This window comes from Aulonocara stuartgranti, assembly GCF_965226115.1.
Source record: "Aulonocara stuartgranti genome assembly, chromosome: 13".
Lineage (NCBI taxonomy): Eukaryota > Metazoa > Chordata > Actinopteri > Cichliformes > Cichlidae > Aulonocara > Aulonocara stuartgranti.
The window spans coordinates 7746658-7765774 of record NC_138949.1 but is presented as its reverse complement, the minus strand read 5'-3'; the positions used below and the strand labels follow the sequence as shown (position 1 = coordinate 7765774).

The 19117-nt window shown below is 42.3% G+C and overlaps 2 protein-coding genes across 3 annotated transcripts; one reads left to right on the top strand and one right to left on the bottom strand.

The window, feature by feature from the left end:
* Positions 1–10526: 10526 nt before the first annotated feature.
* prop1 (PROP paired-like homeobox 1) lies at positions 10527–14026 on the top strand. Its single transcript, XM_082556411.1, has 3 exons — positions 10527–10962; positions 11913–12142; positions 12624–14026. The coding sequence occupies exons 1-3, from the start codon at positions 10869–10871 to the stop codon at positions 12993–12995; spliced, it is 696 nt and encodes a 231-aa protein (XP_082412537.1). The 5' UTR covers positions 10527–10868; the 3' UTR covers positions 12996–14026.
* An 805-nt stretch (positions 14027–14831) lies between these two features.
* On the bottom strand, positions 14832–18695 carry mcfd2 (multiple coagulation factor deficiency 2, ER cargo receptor complex subunit). 2 transcript variants are annotated; one of them, XM_082556414.1, is made up of 4 exons: positions 18574–18695; positions 17873–18046; positions 17619–17778; positions 14832–16738 (listed from the first exon to the last, which is right to left on the bottom strand). In XM_082556414.1, exons 2-4 carry the CDS (start codon positions 18040–18042, stop codon positions 16607–16609), a joined length of 462 nt encoding a protein of 153 aa, XP_082412540.1. In that variant the 5' UTR covers positions 18043–18046; positions 18574–18695; the 3' UTR covers positions 14832–16606. The 2 variants fall into 2 exon arrangements, with proteins under 2 accessions (XP_082412540.1, XP_082412541.1); XM_082556415.1 differs by having other exon boundaries at positions 17873–18043; positions 18574–18683.
* Positions 18696–19117: the final 422 nt, after the last annotated feature.

The following is a 19117-nucleotide window of genomic DNA, read 5'->3' as shown; positions in this document are numbered from 1 at the left end:
CTGAGCCGGGGAGAACAGCGAACTCCCGGCACATCGTTTTCAAACCCCCGCAATCTTTCACCAGTCAGGTTAAACATGATATATAAGTCACTTAAATGACTTAAACATGTTATTGTGTGGCTTTTTTCAGTGTGGCTGATATTAGAGTTATTAGATTAGATTACATTAAATAAAACTTTATTAATCCCTCGGGAGGGTTCCTCCCTGATTTTTACACAGCTGAATAAACGTCAAACAGAAAACTGATTAAACAGAAGTGTGAGATGGTTGAGAATTTATGCCAGCATCCGGTTATATTTTAGATAGCAAGGAGCAGACGGCTGAGTTTCACTCCACCGAGAGAGCTCGTGACGTAATTCTGAAGGGTAGACCGTCCAATTTCACAGTCGCTCATTTCTGGTCTATCCAGCTTTTGAAGGACCCGGCCCACTTAGACTGCGAAGGCCGGGTCCTCAGGTGGACACAGCCTCTGAATTTGGATACCCCTGTTGTTTCTCAAGGTCTCAAGGTTGGCAAGTTTTGGTTTAGGAGTTTCACCAGAAGTAAAACATCCTTTACAAAATTTTTCAGTTAAGCTAGAAGCTAATAGCATCATTATTCTAGTGCAGCTTCTTTTAATGTTTTTTTAAATCCACAAAACAACAAAAAATTATATGAGCACTTTTGTGAAGCCCTGTGGAGAAGCAGTATAGCTGGCCTCTAACTTTTAGGTGCTAAGAGCATCACAGGAATTTAGCTAGCTAATGTGACTTCACTAATATTTCCTCCTGCTCTGGCAGCTCTCCGTCAAATGTGTACAAATACAAAGCTAGTTGTAAGTGAACTTCTTTAAATCAGTCCACTTTCAAGGGTTAAAGGAAATGAAAGGGTAAAGGAAACCCCTTGGGTGTGGTTTAGGAGTTTCACCAGAAGTCAAAACATCCTTTCCAAAGTTGTTCAGTTAAGCTAGGCATCATTCTTCTAGCGCACCTTCCTTAAATGTTTTTTTTTTTAATCAAAAAAACAACAAAAGTTTTCATTGCCAATGTTTCCTTTTTCAATTTCAGTTTTAACTTTTTAATGCCAAACTCAAATGTCACTATTCTGCACTATATTCACAGGCTGTATCTTTCCCCAATGCTGTGACTTGTTTCACCTGCTAAATCTCACTTTAACCCCGAATATGGCAGCAGCTATCTTTTTTGTAGCCGGATGTGAGGGTGAAGTTATCAGAATGTTACCATAGAGACGGTGGATATGTTTGTTTTTTCCAACAGTGAAGTGGGATGCACACACTGAACTCTATAGTAACTCACTTTTGAAGCCAGTCTAAAATCAGTCACTGGAGGAAATGCAGATTGTGGCACTTAGCTTTATTTTTTCGGCCCAGAGGTGAACACCTTAGCTCCAGCTCCTCTTCATTGCTCATTTAGCATTAGCTCTACACAATTTTTCCGCTTCACTTCCTATCACCAAGCAAACGGGAAGCTAATTTCTGGTGAACATGGTGGAGATTTAAGCAAATAAAGAGTCAAGCGCAGCTAAATATTAGACTTGAGTTCTTCAGGTTGTCATAAAAGCATTTCTAATGTTGCTCTCCGTCTGACTGATATTTTAACAGGCAATTCAAAGCCTCCCTTCTATACAAAGAGCTTCTGAAAATATTTGTTAGAAGAATTTAGTTGCTTATCTTGCTATCACAAAAAATTCAAGCATACAGGCGCTATAGAGTATCATGGATAGAACAGAATATTTAAGACACATCATACCTGTAGTTACTGTTTAACAGCAATACTTTTGTCCTCTAAAATTAACTCCAGACTAGCTGTCATGTCTAGTTAAACTTTGGTGGTCTTTTTATAGTCACAGTCATCAGCAGCAGAGCTAGTCAGAATTTCTTTACCTCATATTGGGTGGTCAAAGTTAGAGTCCAAAATGCCGGAAGCCATCCAGCTCATTCAGTTTTATACGATTCTCCTCTGGCAGAGTGAAAACTGTAGTACAAAAGATTAGTGGTATGATTCGCAGTCAGCTGGGACGCTGTGTGTCAAATAAATGTCAAATAAAATGGCCAAATCTGCTCACACTGTCCATTTCTACAGCCAGTGTTTTCTGTTTCTTGTGTTTTATATGAATGATATCGATAGTTTGTGAGGTTGGCTTCTAGTAGTGGAAAGGCTGTAAAACTGGCTAGCGTAGCACTCCGATCTTTTGGTTAACTTGTTAGATGTAGGAGCTTTCCTGTATCTGTAAGGCCTGAGAGGTGCTCCCAGTGACCAGTGGTTTCTATCAATCAAGACAAACTGGCCCAGCAAAGTGGAACTTTTATATCATAAATAATCTGCTGTGGATCAAGACAGGGAACCTACAGAGCTGTAGGTGTCTCAGTTAGAAGGAGCAGCAGTATATTATTCATAATGCTTTGATTTATCAGTGTGTCTACCTTTGATTTTTGGCGTTCACTTCAGTTAAAAACTAATGGAAATGGACCTTGACAGTAAAAGTATTCCTGTCTCAGATTCCTGTGCATCAGATGATGATTTGTTAAAAAGCACATATCTGATCCGCAGCCTTTAAAAGCCCTCTAGCTTTCCTCCTCATGTTTTTCACTTATGGTGCTGCTAAGAATAGCCTGCAGACCAGACTACAATATGCACTGTAATAGCAGCAGAAATCCAACACTCGACCAGAGGTCACACAGTGTGCAAGCAAGCGCTGGTCCCACTTAAGAGGGCACACGTAGTCTGTGAGACAAACGATAGTCTACACATACATTAAGTTAGAAAACATGCATGTGTACATGAGGATAAGCACGCAAGGCATTCGAGTGTATGGTGAGCAGTGCAGTCAGCTCAGTGGTGTCGATATATCTGGGAGATATATAAGGGCCGCTTGCAACCTCTCTCTGATGACAAAGGCTGCAAGCAGCTCTTGTAGACCAGCCTCTGTCGTCATGGTTACACTCGCACACCCTGCTTTGAAAAGCAAGTTGTTGCACAACTCATCAAATAAAATATTTAGAAACAAAGTTGCACAAGAGAAATTGTTGTGGAATGAGATCTTTAGAAGTCAGAAATGATCCTATTAGCAATATTTTGGAATAATTAAAAAGATCTCCAGGATGTGGCCATGAACTGTATACAAAAGATGGTTGTAGCCATCATGATGTCACTCGCCACAGCATTTCAACTGGGTTGAGGTCTGGAGTTTAACTGGGCTGTTGCAAAAATCTTGATTCTTCACTTTTTCAGCCAATCTGCTGTACGCTTGCTGGTGTGGTCAGGATCATTGCACTGTTGCGTGACCCAGTTTTGGCCAAACCGTAGCAGCTGGACCGATGGCCTCACACGTGACTCTAGAATACTTTGTTATACAGAGAAGCTCAAGGTTGACTCCGACTACAAGGTTTCCAGGTCCTGTGGCTGCAAGACGAGCGGAAATGATCGCCCCTCCACCATCATGATGACATTTTATATGAGGTGTTTGTGCTGATAAGCTCTGTTTGGTTTACTCCAAACATCCCCATTTTTTCTAGTCTGGCTGAAGGAAATTAACATGTTGAGTGGTTAGTTGACGCTCAGGGTATTTTGCAGTTTCTCTGAGCGCTGCACCGTCTGACCTTTTCATGAATTTGCTTAGACATTCAGTCCTTGGGAAGATTCTGTCACTGTGTTAATAAAATAAAGTAAAAAAAATAACAAAAAAGTGGCATAAACACCTGAATGCTTCTACTTTTATAGAGATGCTTACACTTGATCAAAGATTTTTTTTCATGTGCCTGTACTTGTGTAGATGCTTTTACACAAAAGGCCGAGATGGTAAAGTGCAAACAGCATCCAGGACAGAAGCAATTGCATTTATATCTGAGCTTTCAGGGCCACCGTATTTTTTACTTTAAATATGTACCTTTGGCACCTGTTGTTGGTTGCCCACTTTCAGAAAGTTTACTACACCTTTTTTTCAGGGTAAAGGAAGAACAACATGCATAGCAGTTCTTGCTAACACAGCAAATGCTCTGTTATAATAGTAACTAAGTAATAATATCACATCAATCTGTCACACGATAATCCGATATAAGTAGGTTTCATTACCCTACATCTTTGCCATAGCTTAGAGCTGAGAGTGCTGATGCCCAATCCTGTTTAGGTTGCAAAGTGAAGCCATGAGACATGTTATGAGGGAACCGAGGCGGAGGGAGCGATGTGGAAAGAAGATAATTATCCCGTGACACTCTACATCCTTCTTCAGGCCAATTTCTCCCCCATAGTGGTGAATAAGGGCAAGAAAGAGGTGGCAGGGGTGGGGGCAGAGTATCATGCTTGAGGTCTAGAGCACCTTTGAGCACAAGAGGCCTGTGGAGCCAATAAAAGGCTGTCGTGGAGGAAAGAGGACACCACCTAGGGAGTCTGGAGCAGCAGGAGGCATCCAGACAACAACTCTGCAAATCTACGGGCCCTCCCCGCCAAACAGCTGAACCTCGAAAACCTCACACAGGGCAGGCTGCCACACGCCACCATTATCTCAATCACTCTACAATAAAGCTGACATTTCCATGGAAGCGTGACAGACGGAGCGAAAAGAAGACGGAGAGAGACAGCCTAAAAGTGCTTCATTCTTATTATGTTTGAGTATGTTTGTCAAAGCTGTATTGTATAACTTTCTGAATGGGACATCACTGCAGCAGCCAGGACGGCCGGCTCGGAACAAACCTGGCTCATTTGGCTTTATATTTGAAGCTGGGAAAGATGAGAATCCCAAGGCGAAGGGTAATGTGACATCCTGGATGAGTTCAGGATCATTAGAGAACATACAGTACTGCTGCGAGCACTTGAGCACTAAGAGGGTGGTGCTGCGTGCCACACCATCTGCTGAGTCATAATGGGTTCCCACTTCACCCTGCAGAGTGGCTCAGTGGTCAGAAAGACAGGCTAATTCCCAAAATGGTTCAGGTTGTAAATGTCTGGTTAGGAACAGCCAAGTAATAATTACTTGAATAACCACATACACTTTCCAAGTGTAACAAGCTGTAAATCAGCCTGCATAAAATAGAATATGAAGAAATTTTACACTGAGAAGCTGTCAGAGAACAGGACTGCGAGTTCTGAACGTGTCTGATGAGGCTGCAATGATGAGAAAACAAGACTGGAATGACTTAGATTCTACTTGGGAGGCTTAAAGACTGGAAAGTTTGGCCTTTGGATAGTGCCAAGAGGAAAGGCCAAATATATGTCCAAAAGAAAATTGAATAAAATCTGCTTTATTTCGTTAGCTTTATGGCTGCATGCGAGCATTTGTGTGGGATGAAAGGTAGTGTTCATACATTTTCCCATGGAAAATGTATCGTACTGGACACCTCATGATGGCCTGCAAAACAACGAGCTAACTCTAAACAGTTACAGCAGAAGTGATAGTAGAAGGACATTTAAACCTAAAACAGAAATGAATTCATTTTGTGTCCAGATGTGTGAAGATTTAATTTGAAGTCATAAAAAACTGACAGCACCTAAAAACTGTCTGGTGACCCCCTGACAACCCATGTTGCCCACTCCTCAGTAAGGAAAAATCGCTATTGGCTGTCCTAAAAGTCGCTAAATGACATCATCCCTTAATTTGCATAATTGGTCATGCTTGTAACCTAGCTATAGGAGAGAAAAATAACATCGTAAAAAAGGAAAAAAACACTCTAAATGCATTTAGAGTGTACATATTAAATTCTTTAAGCAATTATTGTTAAAAGCGAGAAAGTAGTTTGGACGCATAGGTGTGAACATCTGCTCTGACAGCAGCTGCTTGCCATGGCTGGGGGCGACCGCTGCGTGAGGACTATCTGCCACCTGTGAGCGCTTTGACATGGGCGAGGTGCCCATGGCAGCACCCGCTGCTTGTTGAGTGTAAGAGCGATCCGTGCTTTCACGTCAAAAAGTCATCATAAACTTCCATTAACACCAGAAAAAGTCACCAGATTTGTCGCTAGTCGCTTTTTAGAAAAACAGTCGCTAAGGGGGTCTGAAAACTCAAAGTCGCTAAGTTGGCAACACTGCTGACAACCACTGGTTAGCGGTTGCTGGAGGTTGCAAAAAGCTATACAGTGTTTCACTGAAATCGTCCTTGCAGTTGCTTTGTCGTTAGCAGATTGCTGCAGTTGCCTGTAGTTTGCATGGAATAAGTGAATATAGTTGCAGACTGGTCTGCAAACATTTGGCAACTACTCGTGGTAATGAAACTGAGAAAAGTGCGATCCAAACTGCAGACGGAAAATGTTGAGTAAAAACTTTTCCGTCTTTTGAAACGTGTTGGTTTCAGCTGTAAATGTGAACATTCTCTGTTTCTGTGATGTCACTACTCGTGACACTATTGCTGGTTAGCAAATATTTGCAGACATGTTACAATCTTCAATGTAAACTACAATGGTTATCTGCTACCAACCACAGCAGTCACAGGACGGTTCTCGGTGCCTGACCCTCTTTGCGACAGACTACACACTCGATTATTGATTGTTTATTTCTTTATTTGTCTTTGTTAGCTTCATTTTGTTATTTTTGTTTGTATTTTGTTTACATGACTGCGGGTCTGTGGTTGTTTCACATGGGGGGAAAAACGAGGGAGTGTTTCTCAACTAGTTGGGGGTATAAAAGCTGTTCTTCTCACCCTACAGTACTGTATGTTTCTCTGTCTGTCCTCACACAGCTGGGCCCACACTGCTCTGGATGGATGAGGGGGTTGAGGGGCTGAGAGCGAGATGGGGTGGGGGGGTTGAGTTACATTCCTTCCATCGGGGCTGTGCGTCTGCCAACCAGGTCACTCCCAGTTCAGTCCCGGGAAATTGGGAGGGAAGAATTTCCTCTGTGCTGTCCATGCTGGACACGAGCACAGCCGCACAGAGACCTGTATGCACTGGGGGCACGTGTGTGCATGCATGTGTAATGTTTGAAACTGAGCACCCGGTATAATATAACTTGCATGTTATTTTCTTACCACGCAGGACACATGCACACATATGTGGTGTGTAAGTGCGGACATGTTTGGAAAGTATCAGATTGTGTAGGCACGTGTGTACTCTCCTTCAACTATAGCGCCATATTTTTCACAATAAGTTCTGCGTTGATCGGCTTGATGACCTCCCACGACCTCCGTTTTGACACAAGCTCAAACAAGTTGTTGTATATTTATTGTTTTTTCCTACTAGGAATCCCTGCATCTCACCTCCTGTTCCCCACTTTCACACGATGCACAACAACACACAGATGAGAGATACTCCTAACAGATTCCAAGTCGTCTGGCACAAGCTGCAGCCCAATAATAGAAAGATGGAAAGATAAACTTACGGGAACAGAAAAGGGGATGAAGTTTATTCTTTGCTTGCTATTGGTTTGTGCTGCGTTAAGCCCGTGTTGTAACAGGCCAGCAGGGACAGCGGTGTTCAATATTGCATTTGCTGTGACATGAAAAAGGCATGAATCACGTTAACGTGCGCAAACAAAAAGCGACATGTTTGCAGATAAAACGCTACGCACAGGCCTCCAAAGTGTTCACAAGCCATTTCACACACATGCTCCCAGTTACACATCATCTGCAATTTGTCAAGACTGTCACCTTCTAGTGAATCATCCTCGCCTATTATTCCAATCCACTGCTTTTGTGGACTTTTCAGGATATCTGCAGTTTGGGTTTGAACTTAAGCTCAAGAATAATGAAGCTTTTTAAAAAAGAATTTTTAGCCCACCATCACAGTTTGAGACTGTATATAAAGGACGGACCTGAAAAGTAAAGCCAGGCTAGACGGGCCTTAAACCTGCATTCTTTTAATGGTCAGCAGGGGGCGACTTTTCTATAAATCTGTGCCGTAGTTATTACTTGATGTATGATCTCAGTAAATATTTTGCAAATAGTGTTATGGTCTCAATTGCCAGATTTCCAAACACAAAATGTCATTTGTGTGGTAAATTCTGCACTCATAGGAAAATGGCCAGTAAAGCAGCGAGTGACTGAAGCCGTTATGCTGAGTGACGTTGTGTCTCTGACGTGTTTCTCAGTCAGAGCCAAAGTCCACTCATTCAGTATTCTGCTTTGCTAAAACAAACTCCAAAGAATTGCCGTTTCAGTTTTTGTTGGGTTTTCTAAGCCTGTTTTTCAGACGACAAAACAGAAATACCAGATTGAATTAGAAAGGAAACCTTGACACCCTTGGAGTGCTCAGAGTAGAAAAGTGCTATGTAAGTATCACTTAGTTATTTCAGCTGCTGCCTGCAGAGTGCCCGGATAAACTCACTAGCTGTTTAACACTAAACATAAAGTAACAGATCCCAGAGGATGACAGTCAATATTAGACAACAACAAAATATCCAAGTGAACTGTACACAGAGAGAATATGTTGTGTCTGGAGCTTGTTCATTAAACCCCAGGTTACCACAAATGAAATTAACAATCAGCCAATGTTACATTAAAGCAAGGTAAGCTATTTAATAAAACAGTTAGTGGAAGATCAGCACAAAGCTGCACAAGAAATACATTTTTTCACAGGCAGTTCTTCTGAAGGAACTTTAGTGTCATCATCTGATTCTTTAAAGCAGTGCTTGTGTTCATGTAAGTGGTCGGTGTTATCATTGTTCACGTAAAACCTGCGTTAGCTGTTTCACATTTTTGGCCTCAGGATAAACAAGCCGTGAGCACAAAATTAACAGCTTTAACTGGATATGTGGAACCTGTCAGCAGAAGCTGGCTTATTTCCACATCCAGCCTTTGGTTCCACTTCTGGTTAAAAGTTATTTTTAGTGGCTTAAATGAAGTTTGCGAAGCTCCGCATCTGGGACGAAGAAGAAGACGTATGATAACTTCCCCCTTTCTCTGAAATATGGCTTGGAGTTTGTGATATGGATGCTCTGTGCATTAAACCTCCCAGGAGTTTATTTTTCTCCATTGTCTTTAAACAAAAAAAGAGAAGAAGAAGATGGATTTTAAGAACGTTTTCCACATTTCAAGGAATTATATTTATTAAGAAGATAAAAGGAAGTGCAACTGCAAGTAAAACACACAGACAGGCTCGGGGGGGGTTTCTGGAGGGGTTTGTGGCTGGGTTGTCTGGAACAGGAAACGTGAGCTCTGAAGAGGCTTGGCACATGTGCATGCACAAATACACACACACACATAATGCAGGCAGGATGGAAGCTCTTCCTGGACACACAGGATTTGGCCCTGGCAGACGGCATGTCACAAGGAATCAAATTATATGTTAATACGCTGAGAACCCAGAACAAGGCGAGGGACTTTCTCAAGGAAAAGTTGGTTCAGACGATCATGCAGGCCTTGCTTATACAGTGAGCCATTCAATCACTCTACGTTGTCTGTTAGACTTTCCTGGCAGGGATCCTGGTCCCAGGCAGGACTACGATCTGCTGGATCACACACGTGTAGAGTCCAGCATTTGAACTTTTGATTTATTGGTTCTTGGGAATTGCACGTATGGCTCAGGCCAAATGGCATCTTATAATATTACACAAGGAGAGGGCCTGCTTAGAATGTACTCCTAATGTAAACGTGTAGTCTAATAGGGCCTCTTGCATAAGCTACTTAACAGTGGATATGTATATACGGAGCACATGTACAAACAAATAGCATTGTTCAACAAATATAGCGCGTGATGAATGGCCGTCTCGCGCTGATAAAAAGCCAGCTGCTGCTCTCCAACTATGTGAGCTGTCTTCTTGCTGCCCTGTCATGACTCAGTGCTGAGTGGGACATTAGTGGGTCTCTTCCTGGTATCAGGGCCATTCCTCTACACTGGGCCTGGACTCAGTTTAGCATCATGGGAATTTCTGAGAGCAGCTGAGGGTCCCGGGAGGTTACGCTGGAGTTCAGCTGAGTTAATCCAGCTGACGGGGTGCTCTTTCAGTCGGGAGACAGTGAACCGAAGGCTGGAGGTGACCACGGAGGGGTTGGGTTTATGGAGGATCCCCAGTCCCCCACCCCCCTACAGGCACCACATAAATCCATATGAAAAAATATTTATAATTCATGTTCAATCTTTGCCTCAACCTGACAGAACAGTGCCACCTGGTGGTCACATAGAGCAAAGAATATCCTCTTTAGCCCACATGTTCAAGTTTTTATTCCACATGTTCAACTTTCACTCAGTATATTTATTTCATATAGCTTTAACATTTTTTTTTACATATACACTTTTCTATATTTTCAGCTTTTATTAGATTTTTTTTGCATGTATTCAAGTTTTTATTCCACATGTTCATCTTTCATTCAACATATTTGAAGTTTGGATTTTACATTACTTCCCAGATTTGGATGTATATATTCATCTTTCACATATTTTCAGTTTTCTTCCCATAAGGGGAAGAAAACTGAAAATTTTTGTAATTTTTGTATATATACAGGGTTTTTTGTATATATTGATATTTCATTCCAAATATTAAACTTTCATTCTGTATATTAAAGGTTTTTAATTTTATATGTTCAACTTTTTTGCTAAAGACTTAATGTCTTGTCATGTAGTCAAGTTGTTATTCTAAATACTCAACTTTCATCCCATATATTCATGTTCTTTTGCATATGTTGACAATTTTATCCATATATTCAAGTTTTTATTTTATATCCTCTCTACATATGATACATTTCTTGCCGCTTTCTACTGAAATGTGCATTCTTTACATTCAACTTTCTTTGCATATATTCAAGTCTTTGCAATGGTGCACTGCAAAACTGTAGATGAGCATGAAGCTACTAGAACACAACCGTTGGTTTCTGTGCTGGACCAGCAGAAACATACGGTGCCTTTCACTCAACCGGCCCACCAACACAGGTGAAGGTAAAACAGATGGGTGGGACATGTGACTTTAAGTTTAGCTGCGTCTGTGTGAGGGGGGATCAGAAGTGAAGTGATGGCCCAGATGAAGGTAGCGGGAGAGAGTGTGAGGATCCACCAGGACAGCACGGATCTTTACTCCGACATGACTACAGTCAGCTCCAGTGCAGGTGAGTCAAACAACATCCTAATGACCCCGTTCTTGTGTTCTTCCACAGCATCTACATTAAATTAGTTCTAATTTTATTGACACACGAGTCGCACATTGTATATTGTCAGCTTTGTTATAAAGAGTTAGCAAAACCACTTTATGTAAAGAAGTGGTGTTATGTTAATTCCCTTTATTATACTGTCATCCTGCTGATTTGGTTTACTTTGCAACCTTTGGATCACCTTCTTAGCTTTTAAGGCAGTATTTTCTATGTTTACCATTGATAGATTATTTAATCAGCTGCGATGCTTTGTTGTTCTCGTACTCTTTAATAAACAGAGTATAGTAGTGTTGGAAAGTGATGAACACACGATATAAAAGTTTAAAGCTTTAGAAAAATAAACTGTTATATAAAACCTCCCTACTTTCAGCTTCTCTGATTTTCACAGCGGGGCAGCTCCGCATGTTTGATTTGGCAAATTTTTTCCCCCCGCTGGTTGCCCTTCCTGACACAATCCCCCCCCCGCAAGTTACCAAGTTTGCTCATGTAATCATAATAATTGCCTCTGCCATTCGACATCCAGCTGTTTTATAATGTCATCTGATACCAGCAGACCAAGTCGACTCATTTTAAGGAGATGAGTCCCTTTGCTGGTGATTGTGGTAATAATCTTGGACAAATCCTCCAGTTTCTGGTGTCTGTTTCTCACGAGCTTGTGTTTGCCAGCTAAAGCTCTCTGGCTCTCAGGTTGCCTGATGCCAGTGGGAACCAGAAAGTCGGGTAATCCCTCCTTTTTTTGAGACAGTCATTGGTGAATTGCTGCTTTTTCAGTTAAGGCCGCATTTCTTGTGTCATGTTGAGGAAGTGAAGAAATAAGACCTGGGAAATTTTTCCCTAAAAAACAAAAAAACAAAAAAAAAGGATCCACACAACCCCTTCCCCTTTTCTTTTCTCGCCCCTGAAAACAGATATAGGAGAGTCGGTGAGGAAGGGGACATTGTGCGAGACCTCTGTGGCTGTAGGATTCAATAGACGGAGCAGAGCATACCCCTCCCCAGCCAGAAGACGCCACCGCACCACCTTCAGCCACAAACAGCTGGAGCAGCTGGAAGTGGCGTTTGGACAAAATCAGTATCCTGACATCTACTACAGAGAGGAGCTGGCTCGAATCACTAAACTCAATGAGGCTCGCATACAGGTGGGATGGTCTTCATGTTAGAGCTCTCTGACAACTGTGGCTTTTTAGGAGTTGGGGTGTGCAACTCTAAAAAAAAGAAACAGGGCGGGGTGTTTTAGGCACAAATGCTCAAAACTGCTAATAAAACAGTTCAACAAAAGAGCTGGTCTACATCTGCAAGCCACTTTGCAACCCACCTCTAGTTCAGCTCTTTTTGTTCATTCTGTATCTCACTAAATCAGTAACAAATCACTGATACCTTTTGCTTTGGGAGGACCTGGGACAGTTACAAATATAAGGGACCCTGACCTCTGTGGCGTATCATTGTTGGATGAATGCTTCAGATTTTTGTCCCAAAGTTGTGTTGCAGGAATGCTGCGTGCAACAGTCTGATCAATGATCCTGATTTGGTTCAGTCTAATTCAGTGGTGGCCCTATTTGTTGCTGAACCCACCATGCTTTGTATGTAAAAGTCTCGACTAACCCATCCTTGTCTCAGCAGGTGTGGTTTCAGAACAGGAGAGCCAAACAGCGTAAGCAGGAGAGGGCCTCGCAGAAGGTTCTCCCAGTGGGAGTGATGCCAGGCCACAGGGCGCTTCTGGGAGGCGTGCACATCCAGCCGTCCGGCATGTCTCGGCAGTACTACCCCCAGCCCCTGCCCCACATCCCTCGCCTCTCTTCCATGTTGCCCTCAGGGGCATACACCCGCCACCCGGGGCCAGGTAGCCAGTGCCCATGTCCCGGCGCTTCCACTCAGCCAACCTCCCAGCGGCAGCATGACGACTGGTACGGCTCGCTGAGGAGCAACCTCACCTCGCCCATGTTCTCGCTCACCTCCATGCCTCCTCTGGATCCCACCTCTCACTGGAGCTAAGAAGCACCAGATGTTTCCACACAGAATACTAAGAAGCCTCTTTTTCATCTTCACAGTTACACACATCCTGTTTGCTCTCTCACTGCTGAATTTTCCAGCTAGTCTGTAAAATAAAATGTATCTTCTTAGCCACACCCGAGCTTCCCCAGTCCCTTGGCTGGAAACGACTGATGTCTACTGGATTTATAGAAATGCAATAAAAGGTTCTTTGAACATTAAGGATACTTTTTTTTTTTTTACTTTGCAAAAAAAGGTTAGCTCAAGGAGCACACACTAGAATTTGTTTTTAATTTTATAAACCTTTCAGCTTCATGTCATGGCTTTCATAGTTCCCTAATACACCTACAGGTAACATTACTACAACCTAAAGTTGGGATGTTAAATGAAATGTAAATAGAAACAGAATGCAATGATTTTCAAATCCCTGTTTGAATTTGACAAATTCAGGTAATCTGGCTTCTTCCCACAGTTTAAATACACACAGTTAGTGGGGTTAGGTGATTCTAAATTACCCATAGGTGTAAATGGTTGTCTGTTTCTGTGTTAGCCTTGTGATAGACTGGCGATTTGTCCTGCTTCTCTCCCTGTGACAGCTGGGATAAGTGGAAGAGGATGGATGGAGTTTAAAACTATGGTGAATGCAACAATGATGGTTCATGAGATTTGCAAATCACTGCATTCTGTTTTTCCATGTGTCCCTGTTGCAACACACATGAATACAATTCATTAGCAAGACACTATAGAACTTGCCTGCATGCTTAGGTGCCAGTTCAGCCATTTGATTCATGTTACAGCAGCTCATGAGTGAATGAACATGGTGCAATAAAAGTACTTTTAGAAGTACATTTTTCCAAACACTTACATTTACCTCATTTTACTTAAGTAGAGTTAGTGGTTGCCACTTCAGCATGCAGTCAAGTTCTATACTCTTGCTAATGACTTACTAATTTTATTCAGGTGTTGCAACAGGGACACATGGAAAAGTTGCAGGACACCGGCCCTCGAGGACTGGAGTTTGAGACCCCTGTGAGAATATCTCATTGGCATAATGCTTTCCCTAGCCCAGGGGTGGGCAACTTCAGGCCTCGAGGGCCGGTGTCCTGCAGGTTTTAGATGTGTCCTTGATCCAACACAGCTGATTCAAATGGCTAAATTACCCCCATAACATGTCTTGTAGTTCTCCAGAGGCCTGGTCACAAACTAGTCATGTGTTTCAGGTGTGCTGACCCAGGGTGAGATCTAAAACCTGCAGGACACCGGCCCTCGAGGCCTGGAGTTGCCCACCCCTGCCCCAGCCGCTTACCCCAACCATCAAAAATGAATGCCTAAACCTAACCATAACCTAACTTTAACACTAAAACCACATTTTGAGCCTAAAAAATGTTTTCAAACTCATGTGGATGGGCACTTTGTCCCCATAAGTGACTGTTGGTCCCAACAAGTATAGTAGCATGCCAATTTTCTGTCCTCACAAAGATGTCTAAACATGTGTATGTGTACACACACACAGACACGCACGCACAAATCCTTAATAGCCTCGCTGCCCCTGCAGCTTTGACATGAAATGTAATATTTATTTAGGATATGAAGACGTACTTGTTGTCCCCTTAAAGGAGGTGGAGTTCCCGCAGTATGTCTATATAAATAGTTTTATGTCCTGATATAATTATAATTATGTCCTACATAGAAACTGTGGACATACCTTCTGGATCTGATAATTGAAGCCAATGCACAACACTTTCAAGCTGCATTCTTTCTAGTGGTCAGCAGAGGGCGATCCTTCTATCGTATCTTCTTTTTCCAAACGTGACCAACAACAAATAACACAGACAGCACTACATGAAAAAGGTGTGCAGAATACAGTCTTCTTTTAATATTTCACATTACAGAGACAACACAGTCGCATCTGTTATGCTTTTTAAATATTTGCACTCAGAAAAACCTGAGTTGACTGAAGAGTTAATACTAGATGGCAAAAATATAGAGAAGTCATCAACGTGTGGCAAAAAAATAAAACTACTTCAGAAGAAATCACAGATGAATTGAACAGACCTAACCTGACATATTATACTCACGTCTGTTTTAAAGGCAGCTAAAGTCTGAAGCAAATGTGTTGTGTTCAAGTCCTTTCCTGAAGGCCCGTAAAACAGAGTCCGCTTTAAAAAACTAACGGCAGTGTGCGTTTAGTCTAGCTTATCCAGTGATGAAGAATCTGCAACACGCCGCTGCTTTACATTCACTCTGCGAGGACAGGTGTGCGTCGAGCTCCTGCTGACTCTGCGATTATCACGCCGGCTCATTTTTTTTGTCGTTTTAATCGGGAAGGTGTCACAACTGAAACACAGACAGTATTTCTGCTACTGTAACCTGCAGCCTCGGGCTTCACATCAAACATACGGACTGTGATCAAGTCAAGGTCACTTTCTGTTGTCATGGGAACCATCCTCACACAAACAGCAAATTAAACAGATTGACAGGAGGAACCATTTGGCCCGCTGTGTTCAGCATGAGTGTGCTTGTAAATGAGTGTGTCCGTCTGAAGCAGAACTACTTCACATAAAGGGGACCCATCATGTCATATAAATACACTTTTACAGTGTTGGATGTTCTTGGCTGTATATTAAAGTAAAGCTCAGGTTTCAGATTGATCTAAACGCTCCACTTACCTTTTTTTATTTTCAGTATGATGTCGATGAGAACAGATATCCTTAATGTGGTTGTGCAGTGGCCAATCAAAGATCAATAAGGCATATTCTGAACTCTGAATAACACAAAGCTACTCTCGAAAGTCCCAGAATAAAAATATAGAACTGGAAATGAGTAGAACAGGTCCCCTTTAATGTGAGGACACTCTATTTACAGACTGTTGTGCTGCCAGAGAGAATCAAAGTGTAGCACCACTAAAAGAAAACACTCTACCCAAGCTTTTGTACATGTCAAGGATCAGTTCACCCAAAATCAAAGGCAGCTTTGCTTAGAATACAGTATTTAGAATATAGTGAAGTCCAAGCTTCACTGTGGAAACCGGAAGTTACAGGCGGTTAACCAGGCCTCAGTTAACCACCTGCTTGTTGTACCTTAATCACTTCCTGTTCCTTTGTTTTTTTAATCCACACACTCGGAGTACTGCTCCTCCAGTCGTTCAGGGCTTGTGTGTGAATGAGGCCGCCTTAAAACTCCCCACCTGCACATATGCAGCTCCAAAAAACAGGGGATTCAGATCTGAAAGTATACTGCTAAGGATTAACTAGAAAAATACCAATTTAGGTGAACTGGCCCTTTGAAATGGCATCTACACACACACACACACACACACACACAAAAAAGGTCCTAATGAAGTGGAAGACTCCACCAGACTGAAACAAAGGGCATCCTGTGTTCCACCCTTTTTGTCATTTATCAGATTACTGCTGATTCAGCTTGGAAAAATCATCCGTCAGAAGTTTCACGAACGATCGATACTCCTGACCGATAATCTGTAAGAAAGAAATCAAAGACGGTCCTCTAAAAAGTTGTGCGGCTTCTCAGTTTTGGCTGCAGGTACGCTCACCCTCCAGCCTCTCTGCTGATTCCTCGCTGTCGTCGTGGACGGGAAGCAACAGAAAGACGCTCTACTCCAGCGATTTGGCGAACTCTGCGTAATCTATGTAGCCGTCATTGTTTTTGTCATCGTCCTTCAGAACGTCATCGATGAGAGCAATGAGTTCCTCCTCTTTCATTGGCTGGCTGCTCTCTCCTCTCTCCTAAACAGAGACGAGCAGAGCAGCGAAAACGATTGGACCTTTCTGTGCGCAGGAATCGTGAGGCGAAAAATGTGTCACAACAATATTTTTAATCACAGCCACAGAAATAAAGGAGCAGAAAACGTGTCAGCTAACAAAACTGTTTTTTAATCGCTTTGGTGTCACGTTGCATGAATTCTTTGTTTCCTAAGGGGTGATGGATCCGCATTGTCACCGATTTTGTCCCACACACACTTCCTGACACCTTCCTGAACATTTAAAAAGTTAGCGGGATAACAAAGATGAGGCTCAAAACCTACCAGCTAATTAAAGCTAGTAACGGGCTTAATGGGAGACAGTGTCAATAAAAGATTCAGAGAAGTCTCGGTGCACAAGGGACAAGGCCGAAAACCTGTACTGATTAGCTGTGACCTTTGTGTGTATTGCAACTTGGTGGCAAGTTGTGCCTTTGGTGAGAATACCTTATTTGTGCAAGACAATTCCTAACACACTGTGCAAATATTCCAACAGCATGACTCCCATATAAAGAAGTCCTGGAGCTTAAAGACCGCCTGCAGTACTGACCTGTCACCCACTGAAACATCTGGTGCGTTATGAAACAAATTTAAAAAATATTATGATGAGAAGAGACCCTGAACTGCAGACATGCTGATATTCTATATAAAAGAAAAAAAAACACTAGAGCAAAGCTAACATTTACAGAGTGCTGCTAAAAGATAGGTAAACATGCCCCTGTCCCAACTTTCTGAAACACAAAGCATTTAAATGTCTCAGTCCCATCCCACAATAAGAAGGGTATGAGGAAGTGGGAAAGTAACCGTTATGTATCCTTTTAATGCCAACTATGACAAAAAAAACGTGCTCACACATGAATTCTCACCTCTCTGTGTACATGTGAGATTGCTGTTGCAAGCTCCAGCCCGTCCAGCAGGTTGTTCCCATCGTAATCGTGCATTTTGAAATAGTGCAGCTGGAGCTCCTGGGGCGTCATGTCTTTCTCTGGTTTGTCTATGACGCCCTCTAAATGCTCCATGATGTGGCTGCCACCAGAGGAACAACAAACAAACACAGCTACTGATTAGACAGAACCCAAAGTTCACCTCGTCCTGAGTCGTGCACGGCCATGCCACTCACTCTTTGTCTTGAACCATGTTTCTATCCAGGCGATGTTGGCTGGCTGCACTTTCTACGATCTGCTGCTGATGGTGGTGGTCTGGGTTCATCTGAGCGTGAGCGCACAGAAAACAGCAGGATATAAAGAGGAGCATACCCCCCCACTGCACACTACACCTGCTGCTCCTCATTCTGCTGCGGAAAGGCAAAGACTGAGAGTCAGCAAGTTCAGGAACACAGCTCCTGAATATCTATGTTGGACATCACCTTCTTACTACTCAAATGTCCTCAGTTTAGCACCTCACTTACATCCAGCAACACATTTGAATGTCCTTCTTACCGATTAACATGTTTCTCCTGATCAAACTACATTCACACCTGTTTTATAAGTTTGATATCTGGCTCTATAAGACAACAGCAAGGTGCTACAAATAAGCACCATGTGTTTATGGCCCATTTTAACAAAAAACACCACAGACACACACAGTGCATGGACCGCACTAATAGGGATGTTTCTGCAGTAAACTGTGAGATTACACTGCTATGCTAACTCAGTTAAACAGCCACATTAAAAGAGGGATGTATGACCGTTAGCTTGAGAGCCATTATAAGATAAATACAGCAACAAGCTGCATCTCAGGGCTACGCTGAAATAACATAATTTCATGGGTCATGACTTGGTGTAACTGGTAAAGAAATAAAAAAGATGTATATGTACTTACGTTTAAATAATTTCTATCTTCACCTGTATCCGCGAACAGTTGTGCAGTTGTGCGTAGTTTGCTGCTTTAATGATCAATCCGAGCTTTCTCGGACTGAGCGGCTTTCCGTAGCTTCACTTTGACACGACAGCTCATTGTGATTGGCTGCAGCTATCCGAGAGCGCTCAACTGGGGCAAGATGATTCCCTCCACGTTATTCTGAATTCTTCGTCTTTCTCTGTCTAAAGCTAAAATTAGTTTTATTATTTTGTTGTGGGTTACAGTAAGATTCGTGTACAATTGCTATACATTAATAAGCTCAAACTAAACCTTGTAGAATATTCCGTATAGAATAATTTTATATATTTCTAGTGCTTTCCGTTTTCACGAACTAGCGTTTTGATCATTTGACAGAATTTACGAATTCATGCGACAGACATGCTGTTGAATCACCTTTAGCGGTAATAACTTGAAGGTTTTTTGTAAACTTTTAGTTTTTGTATGACTTTACAAGCCTCTCTCGTCATCGTGGAGGAATTTTGGCCCCAAAAAGTTGATTCTGTTC

What these genes read in the sequence shown, in the direction of transcription:
- prop1 (XM_082556411.1), top strand. Translation starts at nt 10,869, where the DNA reads ATGGCCCAGATGAAGGTAGCGGGAGAGAGTGTGAGGATCCACCAGGAC. An exon ending in TACAGTCAGCTCCAGTGCAG is followed by an intron (nt 10,963 to 11,912) that starts GTGAGTCAAACA and finishes CCCTGAAAACAG; the next exon opens with ATATAGGAGAGTCGGTGAGG. An exon ending in TCAATGAGGCTCGCATACAG is followed by an intron (nt 12,143 to 12,623) that starts GTGGGATGGTCT and finishes TTGTCTCAGCAG; the next exon opens with GTGTGGTTTCAGAACAGGAG.
- mcfd2 (XM_082556414.1), bottom strand. Translation starts at nt 18,042, where the DNA reads ATGAGGAGCAGCAGGTGTAGTGTGCAGTGGGGGGGTATGCTCCTCTTT. An exon ending in AACATGGTTCAAGACAAAGA is followed by an intron (nt 17,779 to 17,872) that starts GTGAGTGGCATG and finishes CTCTGGTGGCAG; the next exon opens with CCACATCATGGAGCATTTAG. An exon ending in TCTCACATGTACACAGAGAG is followed by an intron (nt 16,739 to 17,618) that starts GTGAGAATTCAT and finishes GTCTCTGTTTAG; the next exon opens with GAGAGAGGAGAGAGCAGCCA.